The sequence below is a fragment of the Macaca fascicularis genome, chromosome 6 (genome assembly GCF_037993035.2).
Source record: "Macaca fascicularis isolate 582-1 chromosome 6, T2T-MFA8v1.1".
Taxonomy (NCBI): domain Eukaryota; kingdom Metazoa; phylum Chordata; class Mammalia; order Primates; family Cercopithecidae; genus Macaca; species Macaca fascicularis.
Genome location: NC_088380.1, coordinates 178,239,966 through 178,253,484, shown reverse-complemented (window position 1 = coordinate 178,253,484; position 13,519 = coordinate 178,239,966). Strand labels below are relative to the sequence as shown.

The 13,519-nt window shown below is 53.1% G+C and overlaps 1 protein-coding gene across 2 annotated transcripts in view; it reads right to left on the bottom strand.

Annotated features, from left to right (window-relative positions):
* Positions 1-1,884: 1,884 nt before the first annotated feature.
* Positions 1,885-13,519, bottom strand: part of FGF18 (fibroblast growth factor 18) — a 38,130-nt gene continuing 26,495 nt past the window's right edge. The window contains exons 4-5 of one of the 2 annotated variants that reach the window (XM_005558515.5): positions 10,454-10,560; positions 1,885-2,529 (exon numbers count right to left, since the gene is read on the bottom strand). In XM_005558515.5, the coding sequence (XP_005558572.1) occupies positions 2,263-2,529; positions 10,454-10,560 (374 nt within the window). In that variant the 3' untranslated portion in view covers positions 1,885-2,262. The remainder of the gene's footprint in view (positions 2,530-10,453; positions 10,561-13,519) is intronic. The other variant, XM_073995208.1, reaches the window with a different exon arrangement.

Genomic DNA, 13,519 nt, shown 5'->3' with positions numbered 1-13,519 from the left:
CGATGATGTTAGACACTTTCCAAGTGGCAGCCGTCACCATCCCAGAGAGGTTAAGATTTGGACACAGGCCCACCCGCTTCCGCTTTCTCATTCTGTGATCTTGGAGAAGTGGCGTAATGTTATTGAGCCTCAGTTCTCCTCATCTATAAAATGGGGATAATAATGGCATCCTGAGAACACCATGAGATGTGCAGCTAAAGAGCTTCACAAAACTCTACAGAAATGTGCTGTGACGACGGGCAGGAGGGCGAGCCACAGACATGCAGGACAGGGCCCAGGGTGAAGGGATAAGGCTTCATGATGCAGAGAGCGAGGCAAGATCAAAAGCTATGCTCGGAAGAAGTGGAATGCCAACCCCGGCTAGGAACCTGCAGAGCAGACACTCCTACCCCTTCCCACTGCCTCTGCCCCCACCTCTCCTCAGGGTCTCAGGGGGACCTCTCCCGACCAGCCCTGGAGGGGGAGTTTTCAAGGCAGGCAGGTGACAGCCACAGGACCCCAGCAGCAGAGGTGCCTTCTGCCTCAGGCTATCTCCTGCCCCACCAGGAATATATGGTTTCCCCTACGAAGACACTTAGGTTGGAGGCCATGGAGAGGGGAAAAACAGAAACAGTCCCCCCACTCTAAGCCTGACTGCTCACACAGCCCCAATCTCAGGGCAGAGGACTCACTAACCAATCTGCCTCAATCCCGAGACTAACCTGGCCTCTCCCTGACATCCTGGGACAGGCCCTGGGAAATAAGACCTTGAAGGATGGGTTCTTGGAAGGTAACATCACCAGATTCCTCAAACTCCAGCCCCTGGGAGTTTGAGGAGAGACACGCCAGGTCCCAAACTGACCTAGATCCTCCCACCATATTCCCTTGTTCGACCTGTGCCTGGCAAAACACTGATGGGGAAGACACAAGTGATTCAATCAATTAATCCCTAGACTCGAGCTCTGAGAGGCATGATTTCTTGTCTGTTTTATTCTTTGATGAATTTCCAGTACCTAGAAGAGTGCCCGGCACTTACTAAGTGTCTAAGAAATATATATTGAATGGATGAATCCATCAATAAATGAGTGAATGAAGCAATGAATCAATGAATTACTAGAAGTGAAGTTCCCTGAGGGCCGGGATTTTTTTCCATGTTCTTTGATAAATCCCCAGGGTCTGGAATCGAGCCTTGGCACATGAGAGGTATGAGTAAATGCATATGAACAAATGACTGAAGCGGCCACTGAATCAATGACCCATTAGAATGGAATCTTCCTGAAAGCAAGGATTCCCATCTGTTCTAAGGCTGCCTTCTCCGTGCCTGGTGTAGAGTAATGTTGAATTCAAAGAATGAATGAATGAATGAATGTGCAAGGCCCTAGCTCTCCGTGCAAAGACCACAGATCGATCAGAAAGCATGAGACACAGAGGCCACCCTGCCCCCGCCCTGCCACCAGCCACCACTCGCCTCATGGTTTTTTAAATAATTTGTCTGTTGTTTTTAATTGTTGAGGCAGTAATACTTGGTTCATGAAACTGCAATATACAGAGAGGTGAAATAAATAGCTTATATATATATAATATATATAATATAGCTGGTTTTAAAATATTCCCTTATCATTGGTGTACTAGGTCACGTGAGTCACGGAAGGTCGATAGCAGCATCCTCCAGAACTGCGAGCAAGGCAGGGTCACCATGATTGGACGAGGCGTCTGTCGTCGGGAGGTCGAGGCGCGGAGAATTCCCAGGGGCACGCCTTCCCTGCGCGGTGTCTGGGGCAGCTTGCAGCGGACAATAAATAAATGACTGCAAACCAGAGAGCGATTTTTGTTGGAGTTTGGGGCAGGGATAGAGGATTGGGAAAGTTCGGGGGAGTTTGTTGGTGGGCAGAGTACTACTTTCTCTTTGTTTTTCTTTTTGTTTTTTTTCCTTTCAGAACCTTTGGGAAAAAGGACTTTGGTTTCTCGAAGTGTCGGTTTCCTCATTCAAGTCCTCCTCTGGGGACGAGTTTAGAGTTGTCTGTTCCTAGAGAGAGACAAGCACCTGTGGGTTGACTACAGTCCCTTTGCATGAGTCTTTTGTCATCGGGGGGTTTCAAGTCAACAATAAAATCCTTATCACCCCTCCCCCCAAGAGTTTTGGTTCAGTTTTTGTCTTCTTTTAAACACAATGTACAAAAATAGAGCTTCTTCCTTATTTTTCATGTAAAAATATTCCTCTGATGCAGTTCTCTGGGAGTGTGAGTGTGGCCAGGGCGACCTGAGGGGCCGCGGCGGGGTGGCCTAGGCGGGGTGTGTGGGCCGGATCCGACGGGACCTCTTGGTCACCGTCGTGTACTTGAAGGGCTTCTGAAGCTCCGGCTGCCCCTTGGGGTAGCGCTTCATGAAATGCACGTCCTGCTGGTTCTCCCGGGTCTTGGGACCCTTCCGCGGCCGCCCCTTCTTGGTGAAGCCCACGTACCAGCCGGAGTACTTCGCCGACATCAGGGCCGTGTAGTTGTTCTCCAGAACCTTCTCGATGAACACACACTCCTTGCTGGTGCCATCGGGCTGCAGGGGAGAGAGGGGGAGTATTCAAGAAAAAAAATGACTCAGTGATGCTCGCTAAAGCACAGTGAGCAAGGTTTTTTTCAGGACCATTGCGATCGTTGTAGGGACAACTGTAAGGAGGTTTTGCAGAGGGGGAGAGAGATTGAGCTCAACTCTGAATACAGCACAGGCAGGTGGGGGTTTATAACCAAGGAGCAGAGTAGAAAATGACTAAGAGAGGCCGGGAACGGTGGCTCAAGCCTGTAATCCCAGCACTTTGGGAGGCCGAGACTGGCGGATCACGAGGTCAGGAGATCGAGACCATCCTGGCTAACCCGGTGAAACCCCGTCTCTACTAAAAAAATACAAAAAACTAGCCAGGCGAGGTGGCGGGCACCTGTAGTCCCAGCTACTCGGGAGGCTGAGGCAGGAGAATGGTCTAAACCCGGGAGGCGGAGCTTGCAGTGAGCTGAGATCCGGCCACTGCACCCCAGCCTGGGCGACAGAGCAAGACTCTGTCTCAAAAAAAAAAAAAAAGAAAGAAAATGATTAAGAGAAAACATCGAGGGTGTGGGGGATTCTGGCTAAAGCCACCTAACAGGGTTTTTGCTGAGGACAGGCCAGGGTGACCAGACATCACCTGGGTGATGGAGGAGGATGAGGACCCTGATCATATATCAAGAGTGAGGGGTTCTTGCTAAAATGACTTATCAGGGCTCTTGCTAAAACTGGATTTTACAAAGAAGTGCACAGATGGGCCTAAGAGAAGGTTCAAGAGCCTGACTCTAGTTTGGCCAAGTGAAGACTCTTTGTTAGGAGGAGAGAAAGGGGACAGTAGGTACAAGGGGCATGGGCAGGAGGCTGTGGCTGGGGCAGCACAGGACAGACAGCCTTCACTTCCTGGATGTGTGGAGTAAACTTTTGTTACTGACTCCTGCATCTTTCCCCCACCCTCCAATTAGGTAACAGACTCCCACTGTCATTCAGAAATCTATTCCTGGCTGGGCGCGGTGGCTCACGCCTGTAATCCCAGCACTTTGGGAGGCCAAGGTGGGTGGATCACCTGAGGTCGGGAGTTTGAGACCAGCCTGACCAACATGAAGAAATCCTGTCTCTACTAAAAATACAAAAATTAGCTGGGCGTGGTGGTGCATGCCTGTAATCCCAGCTACTCGGGAGGCTGAGGCAGGAGAATCTCTTGAACCCGGGAGGCGGAGGTTGTGGTGAGCTGAGATCGCGCCACTGCACTCCAGCCTAGGCAATAAGAGTGAAACTCCATCTCCAAAAAAAAAAAAAAGAAAGAAAGAAATCTATTCCTTCTTCCCCACTCTCCACCCTCATAGCCCAGGGGCTCCACCTCATCCCTACCAGAGCAATATATCCAGACACTATTTTCCCTTTGGCCTCAGTGATTGGCTCATAGGTGAGCAAGTGACCCAAGCCATCCAGTCAGAGTGTTCCTTGAGACCTTTTCTAGGCAACCCCAAACACAGGTGGATTTAAGCTGGAGGAGTTTGTAAGGCTGAAGCAGAGGCAGCCATTTTATCACCATGGGGGGAGATCCTGTCTGACAGTGAAGCCAGCACAGATAAAGCAAAGCCAAGGAGGGGAGAAGGAGAGAAACTACATACTGGTCATATCATTTGGGCTCTAGATCCAGCCACGTCTGAAGCTCAAGTTACCTCACGGTTATGTGAGCCAATAATGGCTCATTTCCTTTAAACCAGGTGATGATACTGTGTTCTATCGCGTACAACAGAAATGAGTCCTGATAGATTTGCATAAAACCCGACATTAAATCAGCAACTCAGCTGTAACTCAGCTCCACTGTGATCTAGTTAAATATAAATTACACGTCATGTGGGATGTGGTGCATCTTAATAGTTGGTATGAAGTAAGGTGGGGGCCTCCAATAACAAGAGATTTCACATGGTCAAACTCCAAACTGTGCCATCGGTTGTGGGATCTCAGGCTCCTGGGCTGATGTGTGAAATCCCTTGGGAGCCTGGGTATGCTGGGCAAGGAGCACTAGATCTGGAGTCAGAAAACAAATGACCTCTAACACTTCCCTTGTGTAACCTCAGGCCAGTCAGTCCCACTCTGTAAACCTCAAATTCCTCACCTACCTAATGGGAACAATGACTTCTGCATCATAGAGACCCTGTAGGAGTGATGCTTATAAATGAATCTGACACACAGTAGTAGCTTGCTAGATTATTCCTGAAGGGCAGCTGCTCCTGACAGGGCGCTCTTGGATCTGATCTGGACAGGGGGTGGTGGGGAGGCAGGGTTTTAGTCTCCTCTCTGAGGCAGCCGAATTGTTCGATGGGGAAGAGTGGGAAACACACAAAGTTGGAAGGCCTGAATTAGCAGCACTCGAGTTTCCAACTAACATCTCCAAATTTAGGCCGGGCCCACTCCTCGTTACGGACGGATGCCCAGCCAAGCTGGAAGCCCAGCGGTCTGGCTGTGTGTGGAGACTGAGGTGCAAGTTCCAGCCTTTTGTTTGAAGTGGAAAACAGGCTGGAGCTTCCAGGAACGTTCACCTTTGAGCAGAGGGCAAGCTTGGGCCCTCCAGACAAAGTGCTGAACTTTGCAGAAGGGACAGGCAGGGTAAGAAAACACTCTGGAGGATGAGATCTTTCGAGGAGGCTGCAGAACAGGCAGGGGCAGGCCTGGGACACAAACGTGGAACCCAGAGGACAGTATGGGTGGCGTGAGCAGCAAAGATCTATTGTGAGGAAAGCCAGGGTAAGCGTGCAAGGCAGGTGGAGAGGAGTAGTCCCTGGGCTATGGGTACCCCATGGAAAATTCTGGATGCTGCCTGTCCAACCTGAATCCAGGTTCTTTGCCTGGTCTCAACCAAACAGTAGGAACAAACAGACCAAAGGCTACACCATGATGTTTCCCCATCCTAGAATACCTGCCACTGCCTGGAAAATGGCTTTCATCCCTCCAGGCTCAGCTCAAAAACTGCCTCCTCTGGGAAGCCTTCTAGGACTGCCCTTTATCTCCCTGGGCAATTCCTCTTCCTCATTCAAGACTCCATTCAAGTGTCAAGTCTTACTGGGCTCACGTACTCCATCTTCTGAACCCTATTCCTTCTCCCCACAGCCCAACAGAGAAATTCCATATCTGCCCGCCTCCGCATTAGCCCAAGTGCCTGCTGAGGTCAGGGCTGCTTCTCAGTTCCCCTGTTGCTGAGCACAGGCCTTAGCTCAAGACAGAGGTGCCCCGAGCATTTGGGGTTGAACGCATTTTCATGAGGATGGAAACCGTGGGATGATACATGAAAGGGGTTTCCTTCTGAAGAAGATAGACTCTCCCTCCTGGATCTGTTATAAATGTCCCACAGACAATCATAAGCTATGAGAGGTCCCTCCTGGGACACACTGATTAGGGAGACAAAGCAAGCTGAGCCCTAGAAATTGTCTAGCCCACTTGGTCTCCCTACTCATTCATTAACCATTTATTGATTGCCAACTACAGGCCAAACATTGCTACTTCCATTACTGCATTTCATCCTCTTCTTCGACTCTGCTTGGTAGAAGAAAGCAGAGCTCAGAAGCAAATTGGTTTGCCCAAGGTCATGGAGCTTGTAAGTGGCAGAGCTGGGATTTGAACTTGCCCTAGCCACTGCAGCTCACTTCTCCTCTGCCCAGTTCCGGAGAGGTCCGCAAGGGGAAAGGGTGGGGAGGAGCAGGTGCTGCCCATCAAAACATCTCACCTCCCCCAGGCCTACATAGCCACCATTGGCACAAAGCGAGGTTTTGGATGTACAAGGAGCTACCCAGTGCCAGACACACAGGCTCAGTGCATGCCTGGGTTCACTTAAAAGGGTTGAATGGCTTTGGCTGAAATTCACAAATCTTGGGAACCAGCCTGGGGCTATCATGATCACAAGCTCCCCTCCATGACCTCAGGCAAAAATGGATAAGCACCTAACAGCGCGCTATACCTGGGCTTGACACTTGCCTCTGCCCCTGGCTACCACATGGCTATGACCCTGCTCACCACAGCAGATTCCAAAAACACCTATGCTTGGGCCTGGCCCCCAGAAACTCTGACACGATTAGTTCAGGCAAGGCAGAAGCATCAGTGTGTAGAGAATAAGTGAATATTCCATCCCAGAACCCTGATGATGTAGCAGAACTTGATCTCTTTCCTACTACCACCTCCCACCTCTCGCTTCCCAAACTGCAGCCCTTGTCCTTTGATTTGATCTGAAGATGGAATCCTGATGACCTCCTCTGGCCCCTAGATCCAATCTTACCTGAAACTAGAACTACCCCCTGGACTGCTGTTTGTTGTTATTGTTGTTGTTGTTGTTGTTTGCTATATAAGCCCCGTATTCCCTTTTTGCTTAAGGCATTTTAGATTAAGTTTCAGCCATTTGCAGCCAAAGTCATCTTAAGGAAGGTGTGCTGGTGGGCAGAGCACTCCCCTGACCTGAAAAGGTCTGTGGCTCTATGTTGCCCCAAAAAGGACTCATCAGTGATTGCAACAGGTGGTGGCAGATGAGAAAAATACAACCTGGGTTGCATCTCCAGAGATGGGAAAAAAAAATGCCTAGCACATCATGCTAGACACTCAACCACTGTTTACAAAATGAAAGGAAGCGCCACCTCCTGGGCCAGGTGACATGGGTTCCAGAGGGGTAGCAAGGAGAAGGGGGGCCGCCTGAGCATGCAGGGGCTGGGACAAAGCTGGCATCTGATTAGTACAATGCAGCAGAAAGAGCAACTCCAGCAAGGGCCTGCAACCTCTGGAAAGCTCTGTCAAGGGCTTGATGCAGGGACCCTTGTTGTGGCCAGAGATGTGCAGGGTTGGCACACAGATGGCCCAAGGAAGCTGCCCCACTGAGCCACTCCAAAGGAGTCGGCACTGGAGCTGAGACCAGGCATTCCCACAGGTGAAGAAGTGACCTGGTGACCCGGCTCCAAAGGGGAAAGGGACTAACACTTAGCAAGTGCCTACTCGCCTACTAAGTGTCTGGATTATCATTCCCATTTTACAGATGAGGACGCTGAGGCTCAGCAAGGCCAGGGGGCTTACACTCCCTTGGGTTGATGTGGATAATTCAGGCTGTAGCTTAAGAGTCAATCCACAGACAGCAGGAAACATGTTTCTAATTCTTTGGTGCCCTCAGAGCCCTTTGGCCAGGTACACAGATCTCAAATGAATGGATGCAGAATAGGCCCTCAGGGAGCTCCCAGTGTGACAGAGGATGCAGGCAGGAAGACAAACAGTGATAACCCAGGTCAGCAGACAGGCAGCACAGGGCTGCGCGAGGGCCTGTGGGGCTCCGGGGTGGGTGGGCTGACGGAGGGGTCCGGGAATGACCAGCCAGGACTCAGGGCAAGTGGACAGAGGGAAAGGCAGGCCCGCAGAGGGCCCAAAGACCCGGTCCATGGAACAGTGGTGCTCAGTGCCACGCATCTGGAGCATAAGGAATCCATGTGCCCAGGGAGGCTCCCTGGGGCCTTTGGTGTCCCATAGCAAGGTGGGAGGACCTGTGGATGGGTTTGGAGCTGGGTGGGGGTGGAGGGCAGGCCATGTGCTGCCCTCCAATGCCGTATGTGCTCTAGAAAGCCGAAGGTGGACAGCAGGGAAAGGCCTGGAGGTGCAGAAGCCACACACCAGGCGGCTGGGGCAACGATTTCCGGGATGGTAGGAGGCCAGAACAGAGGCCGTGGCAGGGGTTAGGACAGGAGGGGACTCCCAGGACCTGAGGCCCGACTGGGCAGGGAGGCTGTGGCGAGGACCGCAGCCCAGGAGCCAGATTCCCACCTTGGGGGCCAGAGAGTGAGGGGGCGCTGGGCGGGTCAGAGGTCAAGCCTGGACAGGTGGATTTGGGGGCGTCCTCGAGTCCCCCGGGTGGGCCCAGAAGACAGAAGGCTGGCAAGGGATGGGGGCGGGCGTGGAGGCCGGGGCAGGAGCGGGGGAGGCGCCGGGTGCCGGGGCCGGGCCTCCCTCCGCTGCGCCAGGGCGCGCCGCGCCAGCTGAACCGTCACCAATATTAATGACGGGAGAGAGGGCGAGGGGGCAGGAAATCGGAGCCGGCTCCTGTGGAAGCGGTGACTCAGCGGCTAGCCCGCGGGCGGGAGGCGGCCGGCGGCGGGGTGGGGGGGCGGCCCGAGGGGACGGGGCTGCTCTTTTGACCCCCGCGCGGCCCTCCTGGGGTCAGGATGCCGGGAACCGCGCGCAGACGGCGAGGGCGGGCCGCGGCGTGGGCACGGGCACTGGCTGGTGCCGCTGGCCCCTCCTGGGGGAGAAAGAAAAACGAGCCGAAAACTCAAAGCAGGTTGGGCCTGGGAGGCGGCCCAGGCGGGCAGGAGAACAAAGCGCCTGACGCGGGGCTGGGCCGCGCCGCCACAGGAAACGACCGGCCAGGCCAGGGGGACCGGCCAGGCCAGGGGGACCCGGCGCCCGCGCCCCAGTCCGCGGCCCCGGCCCCGACCCCCCTCGCCGGCCGGCCGGCCTTGCAACGGCGGAAAGTGAATCACTAATTAAAACCACTCCTCGGCATCCCGGAGCCGCGCTCTGCGGATTACTATTATTTTGCTGTTTGAGAAGCCTCAGTTGGTGTGGGCAGTGCGGCTGGAATCTTTTCCTTCCAAACCAGGCTTTCAATCCCGCCGAGCTCTAGTGTGGGACCTGGGACAAGTGCCCGGGCGTGGCCGAGCCTCGGCTTCCTCATCTGTGGAATGGGGATGGTAGCCGCGGCAGCCTCCTGGGATTCACCGGGAGCGTTTCAGTTCAGTGCCAGGCAGAAAGTCGGTGCTCAATTAGCGGAGGCTATTATGACTGTAATTATTAACAAAATAATGCGACAATGCCCTGACTGAGATTCCTGGCCTGTTACATCCTCCCCAGCCTCTTGGGTATGGGGGAGGGGGGAGGGATAAGACTTGGAGAATTCAAAAAATCAAAAACATAGCTTCAGCAAGACTGAAGTCATCTCCCCCATCCCCAACAAGATGTAATGAACCGCAAATAATCAGCCAGGGCATTGCCCCCAAGCACAAGCCCATCCCCCTTGGAATCCAGGCCTACCCTCCACCCCACTCCACCTATCCAGGCAGAACCCCCTCAATCCTGGTTACACAAGCTGGATATGGGAGTCAGTCCCTGCAGAGAGAAGAGGACAGAAAACCTGACCCTACCATAGAGCTCCTGTGGATAACACCTTCCATTCGAACACCCAGAGGAAGCCAGTTCCTGACCTCTGCAAACAAGCGCATCCAGGAAATGAACAGGGGTACTGAGAAGCAGCATCATTGGAGACTCAGATCCCCATACACGTGCGTCTCCCCAACCTGAGGGTCCCCCCGACCTGCACCCTCCCCTGCCTCCGCCCTAATTTGTTACATGCAGCTCTCTTGCCAGTTTCAAAGTAATAAAATCTTCCTGAAATGCTAGAACCATGAGGCCCAGCGCTGACAAGGCGGCCAGGTTCCACTGCTGCAGGACTGCGCTGTAAGCCCCTGGCGATTGTTAACACGATCGCTGCAGTCACAGCCCTTGGCCTGCTGGTTCCTTGCTCCCAGAGTCAGGGACAGGTAGCCGGGGTGCCCCAGAGCCCCTCAAGGATCCTCCCACTACCAAGCAAGCCAGAGCTCCACACCCAGCAGCAGAAACCAGGGCCCTGTGTGCACCGTAAGTCATAGCCATGGATACCTCAGCCTGGTGAGCTCAAGTGCCCAGGCAGAGAAGTGGGGGATGGGGTGGGGTGAAAGAAAGAGATTACAGTCTCTCTCTCTCTCTCTCTCTCTCTCTCTCTCACACACACACACACACACACACACACACACACACACACACACACACACACACACGGCCTGTTTTCCATTTGGGGCTGACAGTGCCATGGACACATTGTTCTAGCTCCCAGAGCTGCCAGAGGGGAAGCCCACGTTCCCAGGAATCCCAAACCATCACTCACCTTCCCCACCAGCTTGCCTTTGCGGTTCATGCACAGGTAGAATTCCGTCTCCTTGCCCTTGATCCGGACTTGACTACCGAAGGTGTCTGTCTCCACTAGGAGCTGGGCTTCGAAAGGCAGAAGGAGAACAAGACACATTTTATTACCAGGGGCAATGGCTTGGTCTAAAGGCTCAGTGACATGGTCCCTGATCCTATCTTTGGTCCCTCACTCCCCCAAAATCAGGCATGGGGAGGCCTAACAAGTCCCACAGGACAGATGCCTAAATAACCACAGAGAAGTCAGAGAAGTAGCAGTCCCTGCCCCTCAGGCGGGGAGATGGAAGCTGCAGATCACCTGTTCCCTTCCCTCCAGCCTCTCTTGGCTCCGCTTGGGATCCAGATGGCTCCAGCCAGAAGGGAGTTCTGCCCTTGTGGCTAAACACCAGTGTGCCCTTCTCCCCATCGTCACCCACCTTCCCTAGCCCCTCAACTCTACTGCACCAAACAGGACAGAGAGCCGTGCAAAAAACCCATTTCCCAAAGCAGGACAGACAGCCATACAAAAAGGCCATTATCCCAAGCAGGACAGGCGGCAGTGCAAATAACTCCATCCCCCAAACCCAAAGCAAGACAGACAATCATAAAAATAACCCCATTCCCCAAATCAGGACAGATGCCATACAAATAACCACAGAGAAGTAGCTAAGGGGACCAAGGGGACAGATAGACACAGATGCAGGCACGTGCACACACACCTCCCCTGCCTTTCAGGACGTCAAGCTATTTCCTCCAAAAGTTAGGTCTATGGCCCCCTCCTGCAAAGCAAACATCTGGAGCCCCTGCTAGTGCCCCCTGGCACCTTTACCCTGGCTATTCATAGCAGGAAGGGCACAGGGAGTGAGATGCGAGCTCCCTGAGAAAGGGTATGCAGGATATTCCACTGCCTTCCATGGAGGCCACCAAAGCTGAAGGGTAATTAACTCCCAGGAGCCCAGAAATTCCAATCAGGACCCAATTCCCCCTGCGATCCCCCCAGGGTGGGAGACCCCATGCTACATCATCCATGCTCCACAGAGCCTCCCTCAGGATGAGGGGTCCAGAGCTGATCCCCCAAAGCCCTGCCTGAACAAGGACATCAAGCAGGCAAAGAGTGACTGTCCCTTGATTAGGTGTGCTATATCCAAATCGAATTTTCCTCTCCCTCTGCCAGTCCACATTTTTCTCCCCAGTAGGCTGCTGTGTGACTTTGGGTAGGCCACGCGCCCTCTCTTAGCTCTCTCTCCTCTCTGATCTTAAACCCCTGTGCCTGACTCCCCAGTACCACCTGCTTTCTTTGCCTGTGACCGCCCCCCTCCCAATTCATGCACTCTTTCTCCTGACCCCTTGCTTCCTAGCCCCTGCCCCTCCCTCACCCACAAAAGTTTAATTTCAGTGACAAGGGACTTGCTTCTCCATAACAAAAATCATAGCCCCAAATTCCTGAGTACAGTATCCTTGGAGCCACAAAGAGTATACCTCAGTGCCCCTAAAATACACTAGGTATGATTTCAATAAAAAAAATTACAAATATAGACCCTGGTGCCCTGCTGTGAAAATTAAAACCATCTGGAACTTGAGATTTCCAATAATTAATCTAGCCCTCCTTTGACACCACTACTAATTAAAATACGATACCCACCTTTCCAAGAGGGAAAAAAAGAAGAATTTACATAAAATTTAAAGATCTAACAAGAATTTAGTAACTCTAGAAACAAGGGGAGGCACATTCTTCCCTCCACCTCCCCCTAGCCCTAGTCAACACTGAGTCAGGGATATTTACCAACGCTGAGATGGCGGTGGGTACAAGCCACTCATCCTCCCTGTTCCCCTTAAGTCAAACTCCCTGTCATTTCGTCTGTGAACTCCCTCCCCAGGGCCAAACATCACTGCAGCTCTGAAACTTGCTTTCTCCATCTCTTCGCAAAGCTCAGGCCCCACAGCGGGTGAGGAGTTATGGGGGCATCAGGACAATTTCAGGCGCTTCTGATGAGGGGGAAAGGTGAGAGCTTTAGGGTGCACAAATCTGGATATGAATCCATGGCCCCAACCGTATGACCCTGGGCCTCAGTTTCTTCTCCTGTAAAATGGGGGCATAATCTTCCATAGTTATTGTGAGGATTATACAAAATGACGCTGTGAAGAGCTTAGCACTGTGTTCTCAGAGGTCAGGGAGAGAAAACTCAATAAATGTTAATTTTCCTACAAACTGCAAAACCAAACTGTTTTCCCAAAAGAAAAGAAAAACGAAAATATAGTGGAAGGAAATCGGAGGTGTCTGCAAGGGTGGAGGAGCAGCAGAGCTTCCCTCCCCAGGTCTTGAGTTATGACCTGACCTTCCCAGCATCCTTCAGGGCTGCAGGCGTCCCACACTGTACAATGCATCAGAAAATGCCTGGGGCTGGGGCTCACCGGGTCTAGTTTCCTTCTGGCATTGCCATCCTAGGCTGTGTGACCTTGAGCAAGTCATACCCCACTCTGAGCCTCAGTTTCCCTACCTGTGCAAGGGGGAGGGGCTCGACCCTATTCTCCTTCTCCTTGGTAAGATTAGGAAGTGGGGTCTAGCAGAGGGGCAGGGATGGGAGATGCAGGAAGTAGGTAAAGCCACTGAGCTGGGGCCCAGATAACCCCAAGTAGGCCCAAGGGGGAGACTCCCTCTCGGCCCTACCCAGCACATGCCTGGGCCTCTGTCCTCGCAACAGTTCCTGCTATGCTCCCCTTAGAGCGCACTGAAACATCCAACCCTATGAGATTGGGTGTCTTTGTCCCCATTCTACAGTGTAGGAAACTTAGATTCAGAGCATCAGCCCGGTAACAGGGGCTGACCTCAGGACTGCCTGCCTCTTTCTACTGGGGCCTGGGCTCCAGGGGAGAGGCCCCCAGCTCTGGAGGGACAGGCCTCCCAGCGCAACCCCCACTCCTCACCAGCCAGCACCACCAAAGGAAGGAAGCCCTGGTCTTGGCCTTTGCCTGAGCTGTCCAAAGGGCCTGGGGCAGAGGTTGCACCTCCACCCCGCCACGAGCCTCACCACCCCACCCCAGCATGGGG